The sequence below is a fragment of the Rousettus aegyptiacus genome, unplaced genomic scaffold (genome assembly GCF_014176215.1).
Source record: "Rousettus aegyptiacus isolate mRouAeg1 unplaced genomic scaffold, mRouAeg1.p scaffold_m13_p_5, whole genome shotgun sequence".
Taxonomy (NCBI): Eukaryota; Metazoa; Chordata; class Mammalia; order Chiroptera; family Pteropodidae; genus Rousettus; species Rousettus aegyptiacus.
Genome location: NW_023416308.1, coordinates 121666258 through 121688794, shown reverse-complemented (window position 1 = coordinate 121688794; position 22537 = coordinate 121666258). Strand labels below are relative to the sequence as shown.

General features: G+C 67.7%; 2 protein-coding genes across 4 annotated transcripts; one reads left to right on the top strand and one right to left on the bottom strand.

Annotated features, from left to right (window-relative positions):
- Positions 1-864: 864 nt before the first annotated feature.
- Positions 865-5836, bottom strand: LOC118602861. Its single transcript, XM_036221088.1, has 3 exons — positions 5724-5836; positions 1993-2445; positions 865-1873 (listed from the first exon to the last, which is right to left on the bottom strand). Exons 2-3 carry the CDS (start codon positions 2193-2195, stop codon positions 1033-1035), a joined length of 1044 nt encoding a protein of 347 aa, XP_036076981.1. The 5' UTR covers positions 2196-2445; positions 5724-5836; the 3' UTR covers positions 865-1032.
- Positions 5837-7425: 1589 nt separating this feature from the next.
- On the top strand, positions 7426-21880 carry B4GALNT4 (beta-1,4-N-acetyl-galactosaminyltransferase 4). 3 transcript variants are annotated; one of them, XM_036221086.1, is made up of 21 exons: positions 7426-7534; positions 8007-8097; positions 13656-13759; positions 13934-14029; positions 14113-14208; positions 14299-14389; positions 14471-14571; positions 14756-14823; positions 15412-15490; positions 16552-16618; positions 16730-16864; positions 16932-17041; positions 17117-17217; positions 17309-17403; positions 17483-18401; positions 19850-20139; positions 20280-20433; positions 20540-20612; positions 20722-20875; positions 21161-21287; positions 21548-21880. In XM_036221086.1, the coding sequence occupies exons 2-21, from the start codon at positions 8043-8045 to the stop codon at positions 21669-21671; spliced, it is 3039 nt and encodes a 1012-aa protein (XP_036076979.1). In that variant the 5' UTR covers positions 7426-7534; positions 8007-8042; the 3' UTR covers positions 21672-21880. The 3 variants fall into 3 exon arrangements, with proteins under 3 accessions (XP_036076979.1, XP_036076980.1, XP_036076978.1); XM_036221087.1 differs by having other exon boundaries at positions 7456-7534; positions 8004-8097; XM_036221085.1 differs by lacking the exons at positions 7426-7534; positions 8007-8097 and adding an exon at positions 10741-10891.
- The last annotated feature ends 657 nt before the right edge of the window (positions 21881-22537 follow it).

Genomic DNA, 22537 nt, shown 5'->3' with positions numbered 1-22537 from the left:
ATTGGCAGGGCTCGTGGTGTCCTGGCTGCCGGAGAGGCCTTGGCCTGGAGCCTGGGCTTCCGCTGGCCGCGGCCTCCGCTGGGCCTCCGTCCATGGCCCAGGCGGAACGGTTTTCCGCAGCGGTGGTGGCTACGTGCGCCCCACGGCCCGCCCGAGGGGGCCCCCGCTGCACACGCTGGCCACAGCTCGGGCCACAGCCAGGCCCGGAGTGCTGGGGCGCTGTCCCTGGGTTTTCACCCGCCTGTCCGCAATGACATGTTAGGTGTTAGGTAGCAGCAGCCATCGACGGCCACAGCGAGGCTGCCCAAAAGCAACCGTAGGACCTCGGGGGTGCCCAGCGACCTGCCCGGTGTTGCCTCGAGACTCTGAGCCCTCGGGAGCCCCGGCTCGCTGGGCCAGCCTCACGTGGACCCCGCCAGCATGTCCGCTCACGTCCCTGCTGAGCCGGAGTCCGGTGTCCGCGGGGCCGGCCCTCGGCCTGCCCTGGTCTCCCAATCACAGAGCCCTGAGACGGGTCCCCGGCCGCGGTGCAGGGCGCTGCTCGGCGCAGGTCGCCGTGGTGTTGCCCGGTCGGGATGAGGTTGTGTCCGGGGCGCGGGTCCTGCAGAAAAGAAGTGGGGCCCTTCCCGGTGCGCCCTGACGCGGAGCTCGCGGCCTGGACGAGGCGCGGCCGCCGGTGTCGCCCGCGGTCGGGACTCAGGGGCTGCCTGCTGGGCGCCTCCGTGTAAAGCCACCCTCTCCTCTGTGGGTGACGGACACGCTGGGGAGACGCGTTCAGGCCGTGTAGACCGTGTTTCTCCCCGACGCCGAGCCACAGCTCTGGGGCCCACGGGTGGCCCCGTCTACGACCGTCGGCACCGTGACGCCTGCCAGGCGGCGACCTTCTGTCCCCTTTCCGTCTCCACGGGCCCCCGGAGGTGCTGCGCCAGGGCCAGCTGTCCCTCCCGACTCGCACTCAGGTGCCGATCGGGCCCCCGCCCCCGGGTGGTGAGTTCCGGGGAGTGACACCAGCCTGGCCCGGGGCCTCAGTCTCTACTTTCTCCCGGGCACCCCGACCCCTGCTCCCGAGCCCTGGGACTCTGCCTGGAAGCACTCTGAGAAGCGGAGAGACCGCGTCCTAAGTAGTGAGCGTGGACCTGGGGACGGGAAGCCCGGGCTGACCCTGGTGAGGCAGGCCAGGCCGGGGCGGCTCACCCAGGTGGCGTGGCGTGGGGCGGGGCGAGCCAGCCCCGCAGGAGAGCAGAGAGGGTCCTTTGGCAGCGAGCTTAGAGAGAATTCAACACCCAGGCCAAAAGGAGAGTCAAAGGCAAGTTTATTGAAAAGGGGGTACCACTCCCGCGAGGGTGGTGTCCTCTCAGAGGCCCCGGGCGAGAGCCCCTCAGCGAGGAGGCCAGCGAGGGAGTATAGAGTACGAGAGAGGGGCAGGGGGAGGGACCCCAGTGTCCGGGGAATTCGGTTTACGTGCCATTGTTGGTTTCTAGGAATCGCAGCTTGTGGACTTTGTTTATCTGCTTCCCTTCGATGGCGGGACGGCCGCACAGTGTGACCGCACCGCGTGTGCTGCGAGCCAGGCCCGCCCGCTGTTCCCAGCCGCAGGGACTGAGTGATTTCACCTATGTGGGGCCGCCACTCCCAGACTCTGTGCCTCCTGTCTCCCCTTGCCAGCGTAGGAAATGGGGCGTTAGCAACCCCGACGGACATCACCCTTTGTCCTCCTGGCCGGGCCGCGGGGCTGATCAGTGCGGAGCAGTCTGAGTGGAGCTGATCTGGCATTTGCATCTCTGGCCTCCTCCCTGCACCTGTAGGAAGCTGGGCCTCCTTAAAGGGCATGCTGGCCTCAGACTGCACCCTGGAGGCTGATGGACCCCAGACCCTAAGGGGCAAACCGGGTGGAGAGCAGTGAGTGGGGCCGCCCCGCCCCCTCTCCCCTCCCTTCCCAGGCTCAGTGGGGCGGGGCTCCAGAGACCTGGAGAAAGATTGAGAAACAAAAACCTGTTTGGATCCTTAAAGCAAAGCTCCACTGTGGGCCCTCGTCCCTGACTCATCGTAGACCAGAGGCAACTGCCAGGAACCTGCAAAATGCCGGTGTCCGGGCCCTGTCTGGGCAGGTCCCCAGGGCGAGAATCCGGCCCACATCTCGAGCCAAGGTAGGCCTGCTTCGGGCCAGTTTGGGCTGAAATCCTGTGGCGCTCCATCGAAGCACCAGCCGACCTCTGCGTTTCCGGGCAAGGTCCGCTTTTCCTCCTCTGTGGAACTGTCTCCCTCCCTGGCAGCTGAGTGTTCGTGGGCCCGAACTTCGGGATCTTGGTTCGCGGAGGGCAAGGTGCTGGGAGGCGCTTCTGTTCCAACTCGGGTGTTTCACGTGCCGCAATCGCAGCCCCAGAGCGTCTCTGTGCTGGGCCCCGTCGGAAGTGCCGCTTCTGTCAGGCCGCGCCGGACACGGGGCTGCGGGAGGCGGGCCGGAGAACAGTGCGCAGGTGCAGTCCACGTCACGAGCACTGCCCCTGTCCACGGCGGGGTGAGAAGGCAGGGCAGGCTGTCCCCCCACCCCACGACTCGCAGACTGCTCCCCACTCCACCCTTCTGGCCGGGGGCCTCCCCTTCCTGATGGCGACTCTCCCTAGCAGGGGCGGGGGGTGGGGGGGCCTGGCCAGAGCCCAGCCTCAGGTGGCAGAGCCCAGAGAACAAAGGCGGGCGGGGCTGCTGGAGGCCTGGAAGGGCCCCGCTTGCCTCTCTGGGCCATGCAGATGCGCTCCCTGAGGGACCTCACCCCGCCGAGAGCTGACCAGTGAGCCTGCACAGTTCCAGAAGACACAGACCCCGGGGTCGGGGTCAAGGACAGTGCCAGGGTATCCGCCACAGGGGTCTGGAGAGGCCCAGAGGACACCTGCTGAGAGCGTGGCCGGGCCCAGGGCCCTGGCTCTTCCCTACGGGCCTGACCTTCGCCCCGAGGAAGACGCCACGGTGACTGCACTGGACGGTAGTCCAGTCTCCATCTTCTGGGGCTGGTCGCCAGGAAGAAGGACAGTTTGGAGGGGGGAGTGCAGGCCACCGGAAGTGTCTCCGGGCTCCTCCTCTGCAGCTGGCCCTGCTCTAGAGGGTCCGGGATGCCCCCCACTCCATCCCAATGCTCACTCACAAGCAGGTCTGAGGGCCCCCCTGCCCCTGTGCCCTCCTGCAGGCTCGAGGGGTGGCAGGTCCAGGGCAAGTTTGCAGAAGGCGCCTTGCGGCTGGGGAGGTTGGAGGGCGGTGGCCCAAGGCTCACACCCAAAGGGAATGTCCCTGTGGCCGCCCTTCTGAGTTGGGCTCTGCCCGGCGGGGGTCACAGGCTTCAGCAGAGGACACCTTCCCTCTCTCTGCTCCCCCTAGCTGTTTCTCAGCAGGATATCAGTGCAGAGTGGCTGCGTGGGCGGGGCGGGGGGGGGGCACCCACAATCCCATCCACTTCCTCACTCGGGTTTTCACTGTCGATTTTCACTGTCGCCTTCAGGTTAAGTTCAGCTGGTTGGAGGGCGCACCTGGCTCCTGGGGCCCGGGCCCCTCCAAATCTGGGTGTAGCCCGGCCGCTTCCGGCCTTGGACCCAGCCCGCACACATCACTTCGGGGAATCGGAGGGAAAACATCTCCCGCGGGAAGGCGGGGAGCGTCGGATGTGGCAATCGACCCCTAACCCCAGGCTGCGAGCCAGCCTGTTCCGCCCCCGCCGTGCCACCAGGCCCGTCAGGCGTCCGGGCCCGGGCTCTTTCCGAGCGCCCCAACCCCCCCCCCCCGGTCCCGGCGCTTCCCGCGGCCCCGGAGCCCTGCAGCGCCACCGGGCACGCGGGGCGCCCTGGGCCCCGCCGGACAGCGAGGCCGTGGCCGCGGGCCGGACTCCGTGCCGCGCGCTCCCGCTCAGGCCCCGGCCGCTCCGGCCGCGCGCGGGCCTGCGTCGCCCCCTGGCGGCCGCCCCGGCGCAGGGCGACGGCGGGAAATGGCGCGGGCGGGGCGCAGGGGCAGAGGGGGGGGGGCGAGGCCGTATGAGGCGGGGCCTCCCCGAGGAGCGTGCTCCGGGCCGCCCCAGTCGGTCCCCCGGTCCCAGGGCGCTGAGGGGCCTTACACCCCACAGGACCCCACTTCGGAGCTTGGTCTGCCCCCCTCGCTCTTCCGTTGAGACCGAAGCCCGAATCAGGACTCGCTTTAGCTCGGGGCTCGCGGGTTCAGCTGCGGCTGGTGGCCGCGCGCACCTCGGTTCTCGGAACGGCGGACCGAGGGCAGAGCGGGCTGCGGGGGGCGCTGCGGGCAGCGAGGAAAACCGCGCGGCTCGCTCCCCGCCCTGCCCGCCGCGCCCCCGCACGAGGACGGCGCGTGAACACCGCCCCCGCCGCAGTGTGGACACGCCGGGCAGGGCCAGTGGGCCCGGGCCTCAGGGAGCGTCAGGGGCTGCGCGGATGAACCCGGAAAGGAGGCAGGACCACGTGCGGATGCGCCCCGCGAGGACGCGCAGGGCGCCGCGGGCGGATCGCCACGGTCACGGGGTCAGGGCCTGCAGCCTCCCGCCGGGGGCGCCGGGCTCCAGGGAGCGCCGAGGCCCCAGGGAAGAGGCTGCGGAGCATTCCGGCTGGAGGAGACGGTGCTCGGGCCCCGCGCTGAGGACCGGCCGGGCCGGGAGCCCCTCCAGTGAGGGATACGGGAGGAGGTGGGGAGGGAAGCCGACCGAGACCGGATCTGGGCGCGGGGCAGGGCGGCCCTGGGGCCCAGTGTGTGTGGCCCCCGGACCCAGGGCGCGGGCTGCCCCCAGGATGCCGACAGTGAGCTGGCCCCGCTCTCAGGCCCCGGGAGGCCCCAGCCAGGCTCTGGGGCAAAGCGCACGGCCTCACCTGGCAGCCGCAGGTCCCTGGCCCGTGGCCCAGGCTACACGCGGGAAGGGTCACGTCACAGCCCAGGGACCCAGGGTCTTGGGGCCAGCAGCAGACTGCCAGTCCCTCCCCCTGGGAGAAGTCAGTTGGTGGTAGTGCGGCTCCAGGCGGTGACACGGCCCTGGACAGTAGGGCCTGCCGTGTGTCCATTCAGCAGGGACATGCAGGACATGGAAGTGCACAGGGCCTACGGCCACAGCCACCCTCCACAACCGTCCCCTTGCCTGAGCCGGAATGGTCAGGGAGCAGGCCACCCTGCCCCAGGTCCGCCGTGGCGCCAGGGCCCGGGACCACACCTGTTCCTCCCGTCCCACAAGGGCTCGATCAGGGTGAGGTGGCCCGCGGTGCTGACCTCTGCCCGTCCCCCGGGTCCTGACTCAGACCCTACGAGTCTCAAGGGGGTGCAGGTGGCCCCTCTGATGACCCTTGGGTTCCTCTCTGGGGGCCTGGCGGTGGCAATAACCCAGCACAGCGGGAGGTGCCGCTCCCCACTCAGCCCGGACACGCCCCAGGACGACAGCGTCCCTCGTGACCCACGCCCAGCGCGCTGGCACCTCCGACCTCAGGGCCGTGCCGGCTCGCCGGCCCGGTAGATGGGGTCCTGACTGCTGTCCCTGGCCTGGAGGTCCAGGCTGGGAGACAGTCCGCGCCCTGCCACCCGGAGCCAGGAGTCTGTCGGCCACCGGGTCACCCTGTGCGTCCAAGGAGAGGATGTGGTCGGGGCGTGGGGGCCAAGGCCATCGTCAGAGGCAATGGTGGCCAGCAGGCAGCCCGCCCCCCAGGGGGAGGCGGCAGGGCCCACACCCGAACACGTGACCCCGCGCTGACCGTGGCCTGGCTCCTGGGAGCCTCCCCAGCCGCGTCAGCCTCGTCTCCACGCAGCCCCGGCCTCGACCGCCTCACGCGGCGCCTCCGTGAGCCACTGGGGCGCGAATCTCACAGGAGTCCCTGGAGGAGACGAGAGAATAATTTAGAGGAGTGGAAATGCAAACCCAGCTTGCCCCAATGCGTGGGCATCCTGCTCAGAGGGCGTCCGTGGTGTGGCGTGAGTTAGGGTGGACCCACCGGGATCCATAAGCCACACTTCCGTCTTAGGGCTCGGAGAGAACGAGGGGACGTGAGCCCGAAGCCAAGGGAAGGACACACATAATAGCGACTGGGACGGAGACCCATGAAATCGAACTCAGGAAATCATCAGAAAACCTCCGCGAGCCAAAAGCCGGTTATCTGGGGAGGAGAAAGTCCGCAAGTCTGGTAAGCCTCTAGCCAGCCTAAGCAGAAATAAAAAGAGGAACCAGAGGTCACTGCAGGGAGCCCCGAAAGAGAGCCAGGGACAGCGAGGGGTGACGAAGGACGCTGGACGGCCCCACGCCCACCAATTCAATAACAGGACCAACGGACCAGTTCCTCGAATGACGTCATCCATCGGGACTCACACAAGGGGAACGAGGTCAGCTAAGTGGGCCTATATCATCGGGTGGAGAAGTTGGCGCAAAAATCAGTGACCTCTGGACCAAGAAAGCACCGCTGGCCCAGGGGTTTCCCCTGGCGAATTGTACTGCACGTCTCAGGAAGAAATGATATTCCTTCTCCACAGTGTCTCCTGGAGAAAAGAAAAGAGAGAACGCTTCTCACCCCGTGTTGAGGCCAGCGTGACCCCGATACGGCCAAAACCAGCTGAGGACAGAAGGAGAGAGGGAAACGACGGGTCGCCCCACGGCGCCTCCTCTCAGGAGCACAACTTCAAAGTCCTCCACCAAATACGTGCGCATCGAACCCAACGGCGCGGCGTACGCACAGGAGAATTCTGTGCCTCTTCCAAGTGGGATCGATTCCAGGGGTGCCGGCTGATTAGGTCTTGAAGAAATTAACGTCATTCACATCTACAGGCTAAGACTGAAAAACGGCGTGACCGCATCATTCGATTCTGAAAAAGTCTCCGACAAAACCCAACACCCGTTCTTGATTAAACGGTCACGAGACTGGGAAGAGAGGGGCACCTCCTCTCTCGAAAAACATCATCTGCCGAAACACTGACATCGTACTTAATGGTCAGAAACCAGATGCTCCCCCAAGGTCGGGAGCAAGCCAGAGCTGCCCCTCGTCGCCTCCGTTCGCCACTGTACTGCAGGTCCAGGATGACGGAGACGAAAAAGCAAATGAAACATGTCCACGCCGGGAGCTGAGAAATAAAACTGTCTTCGTTCGCAGTTGCCACGCCTGTCTGCGCAGGCGACCCGGAGAATTCACCGGGAATCTCTCGGGACGAGGGAGCCATCGTGGCAAGGTTGCAGGATGCGAGGTCGTGTACGAGGCCCGCGCTTCGCGGCACGCGAGCCGGGCACCGTGCAGCCCTGACATCTAACATGCAACGCCGTCGCATCCCCACCACGACCGTGGAACGCGCGGGCGTGAGTCGCGGGACACCTCGAGATTCTGCAGGGAGACTCCGTCGGGCCGTGATGAAGGGAGCAAGGACCGAAATGGACGAGAGATGCCCGCGTTCGCTGACAGCAACTCAGTGCCGCCGGGTGGCCTGGCACTGGGTGACTTACCCCGGAGGTCTGGCCACAGGCTAGACGCACGGATCAGTGGCAGCGGACGGCGAGCCCGGCGCCAGAGCCCCGCCCCACAGCCAGGTGACCACCGAGCGGGCGAAGGCCGTTCCACGGAGAGCCTCGTGTTTCCACACGGGGCGGTGGACCCACTGGCCCTGCAGGAGCAATTAAATGTTTCAACCAGGGACTCGACAGACAGTTGCTAGCTAACCGACACAACGGTCCCCTGAGAAAGCAGTTTCCCTGACAGAGCAGGGCGAGGAGCCTGGGAGGAAGGGGTCCCCTGGCTTTGTCTGCCTAACTCTCCATCCTGGAGTAAACACCACTGTACACCAGAATCCCCGATACACACGCAGCCCCTTTGGGAAGTGGGGCTCGGGTCACTCCACCAGACAGAACGGCAGTGAGCTCAGGACACAGGGAACACGGGATGGGCGTGGCGGGTTCCGAGCACACCTGAAGACGCTTGTCCTTGCCATCTGGGCATGGGTGTTTGCACCGCTCTGACTGGTTTTTCTCCTTCATTCCTCCCCACTCTCCTTTTTTCTAGCAGAAGCCGTTGCTAAGCTACCCTGCACCTCTGCATCTCATGTCCGGCATCCTCACCAAGCATGTGACTCCATCAGAATCAGGGTCGCACAAAGGTGGGTAAAACACTAAGAAACTCCCCTTCAGCCCCTTCTGGAGAGTTAGTCTGCGTCGTCACCGGCAGGTGCACCATATTAGGCAGAGGCCTGCTTCTCCGACACTGCGTTGTCGGCGGGAGATTCTGCCGGTGTGTCTCCTGTCAGCTCGTTTAAGCTAGGACGTGGGTGAAGTCCGAGAGATGGCAGTGGGGGACGCCCGCGGCCAGAACAGATGTGCTCAGCAGACCCCAGCCGGCCGCTCACTGCCTCCTGCCCTCCGCCTCACCCGCTGGTCTGCAGGCCAAGGGGAACTCGCCCATCGCAGACACTTTGTCCAGGGCTTGCTCTCTGAGCCGTGTCTGTTTCTTAGGTCAGGGTCCCTGCCCCAAAGAATGGCCACGTGGCGAGAGAACCTGCCCTGCAGCGAGTCCAGGTCACCCCCGTCTCGTTTCGTTACCAGCACCTACCACCATCCGAAACCATTATCTGTGCACATTTTTGTCTCTGCTTACAAAAACATAAGCCCATGAAAGGAGGGACCTTACCTGCCTTGTTCAGTACTGTGCCCCTTCGGTCTCGGCTCCTGAGGCCCCAGGCGAGGTCTGCTGACGGAAGCAGTGGGCGCCCGGGCTGGCGGTGTTCGGAGTGCACACGCAGCCACACGGATGCGTGTATGTGAGCCGGGGAGGAAATGTAGGAAACAGGTCGATAGCACAGTACTGTGAATACAGTGTTAAAAACATACACAACTCGGTGTGTGTTCTCACGAATGCACAGGGAACACGCCACAGAAAGTGGGTTGGAGGAGGGAAGGGAGGAGATGGGGGGCGAGGGGAGGCGCGTCCGAAAGACGGCACCGCGGTTCGAAGCAAGGAGGGCATGAGGCCGCCGTGACTCTCTGCCCCGGCGTGAAGACGAAAGGGCAGGGCTGGCCTGGCGGGGTGAGCGCGGGGCTGCGGCTTCTCGGGCGAGCGTTCCAGGACGGGGCGGCGTCCGTTCCCCCTCCTCCAGCCTGGGAGGCCCGTGACCGCATGTGGCAGAACGGAGAACGTGACTCATGAGGCGCTTTGCCCTGTGTGCCGGAGCCCAAAGGCCACCACCCTGGAGTGGCCGCATCCAGGGGCTGCGGTTGGGCGGCCCGGCCGAGCCCCTCCGTCTCCACCCGTGCACTGGCGCAGGCGGGCAGCACTGTCCAGGTGACGCGGCCCTGCCACTGGCGTCACCGCCGGCCTTTCACGTCTCCCCACCTGAGGCCTGTGACATCACGAGGCAGAGAAGAAAGCCGTCCCGGCGGCCCGAGTGCCCAGCCCGCAGAGGGCCGCGAGCCACTGTTCTGCAGCGTCAGCGCTGGGCGGCCGCACAGCGAGAGAACACGCTGAGGAAGGGTCCAGGATGCACCGCGGCACCGCCCCACAGTCCCCTCCCATCCCCATGGACCCCCCGCACAGATCAGAAGGGGAGGAGCCACCTGTACACTCCCCGCCTCGCGGTCTTCCGCTGGTCCTGCCCGCTGAGTGTCTGATTCAGTGGAGGCCACCAGCTTCCCCCGGCGAGACTCCGGCCCCCAAGCTAAGGGCCTCGGTGGCTCTTCATCCTCAGCGCGAAAGCCATGTGCTGCTGAGACCCTCAGCCTCGCCTTTATACAGCCCGCGGAGCCCACACACCCAGCCCCGCTCACCCATGGCCTCACCTGCCCGCATGTTTCTCTCCCTGACCTTCCCTTCGCCCTCCTCCACTTTGAGCGCCGTTCCTCTGGTTTCACTGTTTTCCAGAGGCTTGCTTCACCTCCAAGACCAAGCTGGCCCTTCTCTGGCCTTCCCCCCACATTCCGCAAACCCCCAGTGAACCCACTGCCGCCCACCCAAAGCCGGCGCCTTGCTGGGGTTCCATCCCTACGCCCCCTGGTCCCTGTGTCCCCCAGTCCTCCACACCTTCCATCCCCCTGTGTCCTGGCCCGTCCTCTCCCCACGCCATCCTCAGAGCAACCCGAGTCCCCGGTCCCACGGAGAATCTCCTCTGTCCCTCCGTGCCCCGGTGCTCCACGCCGCTCCGTCCTCAGTGCACCCCCGGACCCGCGTTCCCGTGTCCTCGCTTCCCCAGTCCTTCGCACCTCCCCGCCCCGCGTCCCCCTGGCCCCGCGCCCCAGATCCTCCCCGCCGCCACACGCCCTCGGACCCCTCCCTCCGCATCCCGGCGCCGCGCCCGCGCTGCGCGGGTGGCGCGCCCAGGTGGATGCGCGCGCGCTGCGTGGAGCCGAGCGCCCGGCACACCCTAACGCGCCGGCCCGCCCCCCGCGCCGCGGATTGGCTCCCGCGGCCCGGCGGGGCCCCGATTGGCTCGCGCCGCGCGCCTGCCGGCCCGTTTCACGGTGGGTAGCACCGCAGCGCGGATGCTGCTCGGTCCCGCCGCGGCTCCCAGGACCGGGGAGCCAGAGCGGCGGGGCGGGGCCGGGCGGGGCCGGGCGGGGGCGCCGCCGGAGCCGCTCCGCCGCCCACCCAGGCCCGCGGCCGAGGGCAGCCTGGGGTCGCGACCGCAGCGGGTGGCCGCGGGCGGCGGACAAAGGGCCATGCGGGGCCGGGGGCTGCGGCGCGGGGTGCGCAGGAGCCGGGGGCCGCAGCGGCGCCGCTGAACGCGGCCCGGGGCGGGGCGCGGCCGGCCGCGATGCCGTGGTTCCCTGTGAAGAAGATCCGCAAGCAGATCAAGCTGCTGCTCCTGCTGGTACTGCTCACCTGCGCCGCCTGGCTCACGTACGTGCACCTGAGCCTGGTGCGCCAGGGCCGCGCGCTGCGCCAGCGGCTGGGCTACGGGCGAGGTACGGGAGGGGCGCGCGCCTGGGGCGGGGGGCGGCGAGGGCCCCGAGCAGCGCCCGGCTCTCGGCGGGTCAGACCCGCCCGCAGACCCCGGCCGCCCTTCCTAGCTCGGCAGTATCGGGGCAGGGGGCGCGGTTCGGCTGGGCCCGGGCGCCGGATGACGTCAGCAGTGACGGTCGCGGCCCTCTCGGGGAGCGTCCCTGAGCCTGGGCGGACTCCCATGGCCTGAGCTGGCAGTGACGGGGTTAATGGGGGTCTCCCGGACTGAACCGCGCCCCTAGGCCCAGCGCGCTGGGATTTCCCGAGGCCCAGTCTGACTGCTCTCTCCACCGCTTGCCCATGTTCTTAGCAGAGCCTCAGTTTCCCCATCTGCTGGGGATGGGGGAAGGGCGGGGATCCAGCCTCCCCACCCAGGGCGGGCAGGAAGGAACTGACCCGTGCAGTTGGGCCGTTTCCTGGAGGGGGTGCCCTAAGTGAACCCGTGGGCAAGGACTGTTGGGGGGAAGGCTTGGTGATGGGGATCCAGCTTGGGGAGCCCTCAACTGCCGGGAGTGAACTCCCAGGCACCCTTAGCTCACACCCCAATGGAACCCACGGAGCTGGTCAGGTCCCGGGGCACTGTGGGAGGGAGCAGAGGAGGGGTCCCATTGCTTTTGCCGGGGTTCTCCTGGAAGGTCTCTTGGAAGTAGTGACCTTAGACACGGCATTTGGGGGACAGCATGGTGAAACCCACGACGAAGAGGAGGAAGGACAGGGTGGGACCTGGGAAGGAGGAATGACACCTCGGAGCAGAGGCGCTCCCAGCCGGGCTGCCCTGACCCCCTCGGGGAAGGGGGGTGTCCTTCGGCTGGGGGAGGGGAGAGCCTTGCTTGCCAAAGACTCAGAATAATGACTGACTCACACCTGGGGCCCCTCCCCAAGGTCCAGATCTTGTTCGGTCCTGTTCCTACCCCCACTCGCCAGAACCCTCTGGCTCTCCTCACGTCTCTGACGCCTGGCCCCGCAGACCCCAGGGGTCTGGGCTTGTTCCCACCCCCCAGAGTCCACACACCTCACGGCTGCCACACCTGAGAGAGGCCCCCAGCACTTCTCACTCCCTAACAGAGAAACCTCGAGCTATCAGCACATGAGGCAGGACTCAGAGCCACATGCGCCACAGTGCAAAGCCAGCCCCCTCCTCGGGAGCCCGTGGATTTCTGGAGCAGCCACAGTCCTCCCCAGCCTGACTTCCTGAGGGGCCAGGGAGTCCAGCTCAGCCAGGAGGGCTGGCGACGTGGGAACCCCACTTCTGAGGCTCCCTCTGCTCTCAGCTGGACCGCTGGAGCTGGAAGACCGGTCGTCTTGCCTTCACTGCTCCGCGCCCTGGGAGATCGGGCACCTTGCAGGAGGAGGCTCAGCCCTGCCGGTCACCCCCTAGGCTCCCTCCAGGGCAGGGCTGTGTGAAGCTGAGCGCCGGACACACCTGAGCCTCCTGAGGGTCAGCTCAGTGCTGTCCTCACTTCCACCGGGGTGACGGCATTGCAGTGGGGCAGGAGGGCTACCCTTCTGGTGTCCGACAGCCTGTGCCAGCGGAGGTCCACAAGGGACAGTGAGCTGGGAGGCAGGGAGCCTGTCTGGATCTTGCCGTGCTGGGGCTCGGCCCTGCAGAGCCACGGTGGCGGCCTGGGCTGGGACCCCACTGCAGGAAGCTGCTGGGAGTGGGCATCGGGGCATTTGGCCTGGAGCCCCCGGGGCCACCTCCCAGCTAGACGGAGGACAGTGACTGGGGCAGAAGGAGGAGCAGGTGGCAGACAGCGCCCTTCCTGAGAAGGGGCCCAGGACAATTGTGTCCTGACAGCAGTCCAGCTCCTGGGGTCTGGATTGAGGGGCAGGCATGGATGTCAAAGGCCAGGCTTGGCCCTGGATCAGAGGGGGCTCCCGGACTGGGGATTCCTGGGTGGGTCCTCCAGGACGGGCGGAGAGGTTGCAGAGGCTCGGGTCCCAGCACACGGAACCCCCGGGGGATAGGCGGTGTTTGGGTCCACAGCTTAGGCAGGAAGTCTGGGAAGTAGAATGGGTTCGGGGGTGCGAGGGTGGTCTGTCCCAGGCAAGGAGGTTTTAGGGGCACCAAGCTCTGGAGATGTCCACAGACAGACCTGGGACGGGTTCCCCAGGGGACAGTCTCCCTCTGGGGCCACCTCGGCCTCATCCTCCAGCAGCCAGACCTGTGTGCCTGTGCCTCCCTGTGGGGGGGGGGGGGCGAGGGGGGAGGCGGGGGGCCACAATTCCCCCCGCCCGGGCTGGTGCTAGGGCACATGTGCCTTGGCTGGGGCTGGCTCGGCCTCAAGACCGCAGCGCTGCCTCTGCTGACAGCGAGCTCCGGCCCGAGCCCTCGCTCTCAGCTTTGATGAGGGGGCAGACAAAATACTCCAGCCCGTGGGAGAGTGCGGAGGGCACGGGCAGTCCTGGGGCCCTCCTGGAGGCAGAGTCACTGACGAGGACGGCCGGGTGGCAGTGCGTGTGCATGGCGTGCACCAGCAATGCACACGTGTAGCTGCTTCGTCCCACCGGTCGGTCTAGGAAAAGCCTGTTGGAGGGTTCAGGTTGGGGCTCCCCCTGCCCTGCACTGGGCTGTGGGGAGGGGCCCAGTGGAGATTTTGTCCAGCTGAAGGGTGGGGCATCTGGCAGCTCAGGGGGCATTAGGGGGGCGACACCCCTGGCCTTCCTGCCCCAGCCATGTGGGAGCGGGTGCCTGGACCCCAGTTACACCCCACGTGCCACCCACAGATGGCGAGAAGCTGACCAGTGTGACAGACGGCGGAGGCGTCCGGGCTGCGCTGTCCACGCAGAGGACAGAGGACTCCAGCGAGAGCCGTGAGGAGGAGCAGGCGGTGAGCAGGGCCGCGGATGGGGCCGCCCCGGTGACCTGTGCGGGGTCCGGGGGCAGCTCGCGCGGCGCGGGGCCCGCGTCTGGGTGGGCACGGGCGCTGCGTGGCGGGCGTGGTCGTAAGACCTGCCCCGCCCTCCGCTCTCAGCTTTGACCCTGGTCTGTTTCTCTCCTGTAGCCCGAAGGTCGGGACCGGCACACGCTGTTTCCTGGGGGGGCGGGAAGGCCGCCCCCCCTTAACCTCACCCACCAGGCTCCCCCGTGGCGGGAGGAGGTGAGCTGCGCAGGCCGGCGCCGCGGGGGGCGGGGGGCGGGGGGGGGGGCGCTGTACGGAGGGTAAGCACCCCCTCCCCGCAGTACAAGGGGCAGGTGAACCTGCACGTGTTCGAGGACTGGTGCGGGGGCGCTGTGGGCCACCTGCGGAGGAACCTGCACTTCCCGCTGTTTCCTCACGTGAGTGGCACGGGCAGGGGCTGCCCCCCCCCCCCCCCCCCCCCCCCCGCCCTGCGGCGTGGCCCTGACGCCAGCCCTCGCTGCCCCCAGACACGCACCACGGTGAAGAAGCTGGCCGTGTCCCCCAAGTGGAAGAACTACGGCCTCCGGCTCTTTGGCTTCATCCACCCAGCGAGAGATGGTGCGGGGGTGAGGGGGTGCGGGGGGTGCGGGGGTGCGAGGGAGGGCCCGCACCGCCCTGAGCTCCTGTCCTGTGGCCTAGGGGACGTCCAGTTTTCTGTGGCTTCGGATGACAACTCTGAATTCTGGCTGAGCCCAAATGAGAGCCCTGCAGGTGCCCGGCTGGTGGCCTACGTGGGCAAGGTACCCCGCTCGGCAGCCCGTCCCCTCCGTCCACACCCCGTCTGTCTTACCTGAGCTTCCCGTGGCCTCGGTCCCCTGTCCCCTCCAGCTTCTTAGGAACAGAGACTGGGCAGGGCTGGCGTGCTCAAGGAGTGGGTGAGCCCCCCACCCCCCACACACACCCCCCTTCTGTATCGCCTCCAAGACTGGCTCGGAGTGGACAGCGCCCGGAGAATTCACCAAGTTCAGCTCCCAGGTCTCCAAGCCCAGGCGGTGAGTGATGCGTGCACAGGTGTGTTTGCATGTGTGAAGGTGGGTGGCTCCACACACACAGGCACGCTGCACCTGTGCCTCTGCCACGCCGCCATGCTTCTGAGGGGCCTGCCCTGAGCCCCCCTCCCCTGGGCTCTCCGTCTGTTTGGGGCTCCAGGGCACGGCGGGCGCATCCCCTTGACCCCGCGTGTCCCCGGGGCACGGCGGGCGCATCCCCTTGACCCCGCGTGTCCCCGGGGCACGGCGGGCGCACCCCCCGACCCCGCGTGTCCCCGGGGCACGGCGGGCGCACCCCCCGACCCCGCGTGTCCCCGGGGCGTGGCGGGCGCACCCCCCGACCCCGCGTGTCCCCGGGGCGTGGCGGGCGCACCCCCCAACCCCGCGTGTCCCCGGGGCGTGGCGGGCGCACCCCCCGACCCCGCGTGACCCCGGGGCGTGGCGGGCGCGTCCCCTGACCCCGCGTGTCCCCGGGGCACGGCGGGTGCGCCCCCTGACCCCGCGTGTCCCCGGGGCACGGCGGGTGCGCCCCCTGACCCCGCGTGTCCCCGGGGCACGGCGGGTGCGCCCCCTGACCCCGCGTGTCCCCAGGCTCATGGCCTCCCGGCGGTACTACTTTGAGCTGCTCCACAAGCAGGATGACCGTGGCTCGGACCACGTGGAAGTGGGCGTGAGTGTGCCCCCCCCACCTCCCCTGCTCCGCCCCCCTCCTTTTCCCCCCCTAGAGTAGCGTATGGACCCCGCCCCCAAGGAGCTTCCAGTCTAGTGACAAAGCAGCCACTCAGGGACAGGAGCCCCTGGTCCGCACTGCTTGCTGGGGCGCAGGGAAGCTTCCTGGAGGAAGTGGCCCTGGAGTAGAGGCTTGAGGGGTGGAGGACATGCACAGGGAGATCTGGGGGTGGGGGGCGGCGAGTGCAGAGGAATGGAACAGAACCACCCAGGGTCTCCAAGGGGCTCTCAGGCCCAGACGGTAGGGCCTGCAGCGTCACCTGGACAGATCGGGAGCCTCTGGAGAATGAGGCAATGGAATGCCCATTTCAGGAAAAACCCTCTGCCCTGTGCAGAGGGAAATGGGGGCGGGGGTCACCTGATCCGCGGTCCCTGGCAGGGAGGTGGGGATGCAGGAAGTGGCAGGACAGGGCCTGAGCCTAGCCGGGTGCGGGCCAGGGGGTCCTCAGCCCAGCCCCTGGGGTGCCGCATGTGTCTGGTGGACGCAGTGGCTGTCACCCAAACTCAACTTGGCAGAAGGTGCAGGCTACGGACGCAGGTTTGGGGTGATCTTGCAGAAGCTGGGTGGGGGGGGTAGCCGAGAGGCCCCAATGAGCTGGGAAGGAAGGAGGGCCTGGGACAGAGTCTGCAAAGGGGACGTAGGAGCAGCCACAGGACGGGGGGAAATGGGGAGGCCCAGTGAGCTGACATGGGGTGCTAGCCAGCTGCGACCACTAGCTGCAGAACTGGGGACCAGGTGGGGACAGAGGCCATAACCAGCAGGTGAGGGAGCGCTCAGGATGTCGGGAAGGTCCGAAGGGAGCGTGGGTGTCCTAACTGCCACCAGAGTCCCCCAGCCTCCCTTCTCAGGACCTCCCCCACATCCACCCCCCGACGGAGCATCCCGAACGGGTCCCCTCACTGCTTCCCCACCCTGAGGTCAGGGAAGACCCCTCCTTCCTGTCCCAGCCGTGTCCCGCCTGCCCCCACCCTTCGGCCCTGACCACCCTCTCCGCCCCCCAGTGGCGCGCCTTCCTGCCAGGCCTGAAGTTCGAGGTCATAGGCTCTGCTCACGTCTCCCTGTACACAGGTGTGGGGCTGGTGCCTCTTTGGGAGTGGGGTGGGCTCCTGACTGGTGGTCTCTGTGGGTGGGGAGGGATCTGGGCACTCCTGGGGACCCCACGAACCCCCTTGTCCCCAGATGAGTCAGCCTTGAAGATGGATCACGTCGCCCATGTTCCTCAGTCCCCCGCCAGCCACGTGGGGGGGCGCCTGCGGCTGGAGGAGCCCAGAGCCGACATGCTGAGACCAGACCCACGAGACACCTTCTTCCTCAGTGAGCTGGGGCCAGGGGGAGGGGGGCGGGGCCCCAGGCCAGCACTCTGTGACCACCCACCCTGCAGCTCCTCGCGTGGAGCCTGCCAGTCTGGAGGACGTGCTGGAGCCCTGCGCCTACGCCCCCACCTACGTGGTCAAGGACTTCCCAATCGCCAGATACCAGGGACTGCAGTTCGTAAGTGCCCTGGGCCCTCCCTCCCGGTCCCCTGAGCCCCTGCAGCCCCGCCCTGAGCCCGCTCGCCCGCCCCAGGTGTACCTGTCCTTCGTTTATCCCAATGACCACACGCGCCTCACTCACATGGAGACCGACAACAAGTGCTTCTACCGCGAGTCGCCGCTGTACCTGGAAAGGTGGGCGGGGGGGGGGGCGTGCGGGGGCGTGCGGGGGGCGGGGCGTGGGCGGGGCCTCCCGCGAGCCGGCTTTGATGCCCCGCCCCCGCAGGTTTGGGTTCTATAAGTACATGAAGATGGACCAGGAGAAGGGGAAGGAAGATGAGCAGGTGCAGCGCAGAGCTTTCCTCTTCCTCAGCCCGGATGGTGAGTGCCCGCGTGTCCCCAGGGAGCCCCCAGCCGGCACCCACCTGGGCGTGGCAAGCTGAACGGTGCTTCCCCACAGACTTTCTGGACGAAGAGGACCAGGGGGAACTGCTGGACGGTCCGGAGCCCACAGAGGCGCCCCCTGCGCAGAACAGCCACCCACCCCCCGCCCCGACTGAGGCCGGAGCCACCCCTGCCCCGCCCACTCCTGCCAGTGCCTGGCACCAGCCAACCCCCAGGCGCTCCCGGGCGCTGAGCTGGGCCCCCCGGTCCAAGCGCCCCCTGCCTCTCTTCCTGGGCCGTGCCCCGTCCCCCCGTGCCGCAGCCGCGCCTCCACCCCCAAAGGTGTATGTAACGCGGGTGCAGCCGGGCCTCCGGGCACCCCGCCGGGCCATGGCACCACTCAGCCCGCATGCCCCACCCTGGCTGCCCTTCCCCGGCGTCTTCCTGCGCCCCGCACCCCTGCCCAGGGTGCAGCTGCGGGCGCCCCCACACCCGCCCAGGCCTCAAGACCGCAGGACCGGCAGCTCCCAGGCCACAGAGCTGAGGCCCCCGGCCCGGGTGCCGGCCACCCAGGGGAGCCAGGAGGGCCAAGCACAGCCGCTGGGACTGGCGGTACCCACGGTGGACTTGAACTTGTCATCTGAAATGCAGCCCGTGACCTCCTTCCTGAGCTTGTCCCAGGTGTCCAGGCACCAGCTACCCAGGGAGGGCGGGGAGGAGGAGGAGGAGGAGGAGGGAGCCGATGACGAGGCTCCGGGTGACGGGGCCGCATCTGAGGACAGCGCGGAGGTCGCCGAGCCCGCGCGCGGCCGCTGGCGTGAGGACGCCATCGACTGGCAGCGCACGTTCAGCGTGGGCGCCGTGGACTTCGAGCAGCTGCGCTCCGACTGGAACGACCTGCGCTGCAACGTGTCCGGGAACCTGCAGCTGCCCGAGGCCGAGGCCGTGGACGTGGTGGCTCAGTACATGGAGCGGCTGAACGCGCGCCACGGCGGGTACGTGCGCGCCAGGGGACCCCGCCTCCCAGGGGAGGAGCTTTTCTCCTCCCTGGGCCCCCTCATTGCCCAGGGCCCTTGGCTGGTGTTAGGAGCCTCACTCCCCCGCCACACACACACACACCCCCGCCGGGGCTGGCACCCCTGCCCTACACCTCTCAACGCCACCCTGTTACCTGGGACCTGGACCGAACAATGCCTCAGAGCTGCTCGGGCCTCTCCTCCAAGTAGACACCCCCAAAGTTAAGACGGAGCCACTAGGCTTTTCCTGGCACAGTTCTGCTGTGTCTTCCAAGAGGGGCCCCCACCTGAGTGCAGGGGTGCAGGGTCCCTGCCCCGGTGGCCCCATGGCTCCCCCAGGCCCCAAGAATCCAGTCCTGGCTCCACCCGAAGCAGGTGGGGGGCAGAGAGTAGGGGCCCCAGTTTGGCTTCAAGGGAGTTCTGGGAAGTTCTCAAAGTTTTGCCCAGGCTTGAAGGAGGAGCATTGCCTACACGGACAGCAGTGACAGCCGAGGGCGAGGCCGGGGCCGGCAGGGCCGGTGGGCAGAAGGTGGGGGAGGGACGGTCGAGGGCCGTGCAAGCCACTCTCAGAACCCGTTTTCCAAGCCTGCGATACCAGGGCTTTGACCTGTTTGGGTTGAAGGCAGGCATGTCACTGCCTGGGAGGGGACTCGGTGGGAAGAGAGCCCTGGAGACCATGACCAGTGGGCTCGACGGGACTATGGCAGTGATGGGAAGGTCTGGACTCGGGGCGGGGTGGGGGGATTTGATTCGAGGTGACAGGACAAGCCCACCCTTGGCTCCGAGCTTCTCAAGAGCAGCTCCTTGTCCTATGGGCATTAGGCTGTCTGTTCAGTGGGGTGGTCATGACTGTGGCCCCACCTTCCCAAGTAGTGCAAGGATGTGGGTGGCCCTAAGGAGCAAGAGTGTAGACAGACCCAGAGCATTTGGGGCAGAAAGTCCCTGACTTTTGGGGAGCATGATGGAGATGGTGGGGGTTGAAGGGAGGAGTCTGGACTCCTGGGGGGTCATGTGGGCTCCCAGAGTGAGGGGTGCCGGCTGCAAAGGGAGCACATGCTACAGGAGGCAGATCCGTGTTAATTAAGGGCAGAGCCCTGTTTTCCTGGGGTGAGGGGAGGCCTCGCCAAGGCCGGAGTGGATGGATGGCCAGGAAGTCAGGTCTCAGCAGGGGCCGCGAGGGGCCCCTGGAAGCGGAGGTCTGCCCCTGTGGTATGTGGTATCTGAGGGCCACAAGTTAGACTGCGTAAGGTCCTGGAATGTCAGTGTGAGACGGGAACCTCGCCATGTGTGTAGTGGGCGCTGTGGCAGGGCTCTGAGTGTGTCAGAGGGTAGCGGAGGGCAAACGCAGAGCAGGCGACAGAGGCCTGGGTGCGCGAGGGGCTCCCCGCGGGGCGCGCGGGCTCGGCTGATGCAGCCGGGCCTCGCAGGCGCTTCGCGCTGCTGCGCATCGTGAACGTGGAGAAGCGCCGAGACTCGGCGCGCGGGAGCCGCTTCCTGCTGGAGCTGGAGCTGCAGGAGCGCGGGCGCGGCCGCCGGCGCCTGTCGGAGTACGTCTTCCTGCGGCTGCCGGGAGCCCACGTCGGGGACGCGGACGGGGACGCAGAGAGTCCCGAGCCCGCTCCCGCCGCCTCCGCGCGCCCCGACGGCCGTCCGGAGCTGTGCCGGCCGCTGCACCTGGCCTGGCGCCAGGACGTGATGGTGCACCTCATCGTGCCAGGTGCGCGGGAGAGCCGCGGCGCCGCCGGGCCTGGGCGGCGGCTCTCCAGGCCTCCTGTGGAGGGCGGGGGACACCACGGCCCTGGGCCGGGAGCTGCGAGGCGGGGGTGGGCCGGGCTCAGCGGTCCCATCCTCCTCCAGTGAAGAACCAGGCGCGCTGGGTGGCACAGTTCCTGGCGGACATGGCCACGCTGCACGCCCGCACTGGGGACTCGCGCTTCAGCGTCATCCTGGTGGACTTCGAGAGCGAGGACATGGACGTGGAGCAGGCCCTGCGAGTGTCGCGGCTGCCCCGGTACGGGTGCCGTACCCTGCCCCGGCTGTGGGGTCCAGCCTGCCTTCCCTCCCGGGGAGGTGGGTTTTCCCACCCCCAGGGGTCGGTACCTGTCCCCTCCCCCCAGGTACCAATACCTGAGGAGAACCGGAAACTTCGAGCGCTCGGCAGGGTTGCAAGCTGGCGTGGACGCCGTGGAGGTACCCAGGCGGGATAGGGCGGCAAGGGAAGCCAGATGGGGGCGCCGGGGCAGGGACCCGTCTTTCGGAGGAGAGGGCGCGCTCAGACCGCCCCCGCCCCCGCCCCCAGGACGCCAGCAGCATCGTTTTCCTGTGCGACCTGCACATCCACTTCCCGCCCAGCATCCTGGACAGCATTCGCAAGCACTGCGTGGAGGGCAGGCTGGCCTTTGCGCCCGTGGTCATGCGTCTGGCCTGCGGGAGCTCGCCGGGGGATCCCCACGGTAACGCCCCCCCACCCCCGCGCGAAGCCAGGGGCACGCCCAGGCCCCCGGAGCCCTCTCCCAACCTCCAAGGTAATGCCCAGGACCCCCCAGAGCACCCAGCCATGCATGCCTGGGGTCATGCCCAGCCGTGGGCAACCCCCTGCAGCACGGCGGTCACGTGCAGAGCCCCCAGTTATGACCACCACAGAAGGGCGACCCCTGACAGCCTCCCCGGCGATGGGAGCCCCTCCTGAGGTCGCGGAACTTTGTGGCCTGGCGTCTGAAGGGCCCCCCTGCCGCCAGGATACTGGGAGGTGAACGGCTTCGGCCTCTTCGGGATGTACAAGTCAGACTTCGACCGCGTCGGGGGCATGAACACCCAGGAGTTCCGGGACCAGTGGGGCGGCGAGGACTGGGAGCTCCTGGACAGGTGACCGCGGCTCGGAGATGGAGGCTTCCCTGTCCTGTAGGCCCCACCCCCAAACCACCTCCTGCCCCGGGCCCTGCCGGACAGGGGCAGCTCAGCCTGGCTCTGCTCCCAAGCCCCGCCCCACCCCCTGCGGCCCTGTGGAGGCCCCGACACCCCTAGCGTGAGGACTGCAGTCTTGGCCACCGCCCCCCCTCCCACCCCGGCGCTGGCCCTCTCGGAGGCCCGCGGGCTCAGGGCGCTCTGCCGTCCCACCCACCCAGGGTCCTGCAGGCGGGGCTGGAGGTGGAGCGACTGCGCCTGCGCAACTTCTACCACCACCACCACTCGCGGCGCGGCATGTGGGGCGCGCGGAGCAGGAAGGGCGCCCGCGCGCCGGGGCCGTGAGCGCCGGCGGCCCCGCCCGGCCCGACCTGGTGCTGCGCGCCTGGCAGGGCGCACCGCAGCGCGGCAGGCCCAGGATGCGCCCCCACACTCTGTGCGGTGATTTCTGTGAAATTTTGCCGTAGCGATGACATTGTTTCCAGGATTTCCGAGAGTTCTGTCTCTTCCGTTTTTTATTCAAAATGAAATGAAATATTTTTTTTTAGTGCTGACTTGTTCTCTGCCTGGCTCTCTTGGGAGGGAAGGCATGGGCCTCAGCGATGGGCAGAGAGCCCTGCACCCATGGGTGGCCCAGGGTACTGTCCCTGCTCCTGATGCCCTTCCTGACTTGCAGTTGCAGGCCACACTGACCCCCCCCATTCCAAGACCATCGCCCCCTTCCTGCCCTTTCCCTCTGAGCTTCTGCGCGCGGCCCTGCAGGGGGAGGGGCTTCCGCCCTCCTCGCCACCCTGTGCCCGGCTTCGAGGGGCCACTAGTAACACCCACCATGGGACCTCCCCACCTGCCAGCAAAGAATATGCCATGTCCTCAGCCCCGGTCACCTGAGAACAGAGCTTGCATGTCAGCCCTACCCTCTCCTCCTCTGAGGGGGAGGGCACCCTGGGGGGCGAGTGTCCTATGACCAGGTTTGGGAGGGTGTAACAATTAGGTTCGAGTTGGCAGACACGGAAAACTCAAACTAGTTGAAGGCAGAATGCGGGGCTCATGTGACTACTGCTCCTGCAGGGAAGCTCTGGTCGGGAGTACTGATCCAAAGGCCGGGCGACGCCCCTGAGGACCAGCTCCTCCCTGGGGCTCGTGGCACAGGGGGCAGTGCTCTGCCCGGGGCTGGGTGCCCGCCTGTCTGAGTTCCCTGTAGCTGCTATAAC

Excerpts from the sequence above, each read along its gene's own strand:
- LOC118602861 (XM_036221088.1), bottom strand. The coding sequence starts at position 2,195 with ATGGAGCGCCACAGGATTTCAGCCCAAACTGGCCCGAAGCAGGCCTAC. Across the intron at positions 1,874-1,992 it reads TGCTTTAAGGATCCAAACAG|GGTCTGGGGTCCATCAGCCT; the intron begins GTTTTTGTTTCT and ends TTTGCCCCTTAG.
- B4GALNT4 (XM_036221085.1), top strand. The coding sequence starts at position 10,741 with ATGCCGTGGTTCCCTGTGAAGAAGATCCGCAAGCAGATCAAGCTGCTG. Across the intron at positions 13,760-13,933 it reads GCCGTGAGGAGGAGCAGGCG|CCCGAAGGTCGGGACCGGCA; the intron begins GTGAGCAGGGCC and ends TCTCTCCTGTAG. Across the intron at positions 15,491-16,551 it reads CGGACCACGTGGAAGTGGGC|TGGCGCGCCTTCCTGCCAGG; the intron begins GTGAGTGTGCCC and ends TCCGCCCCCCAG.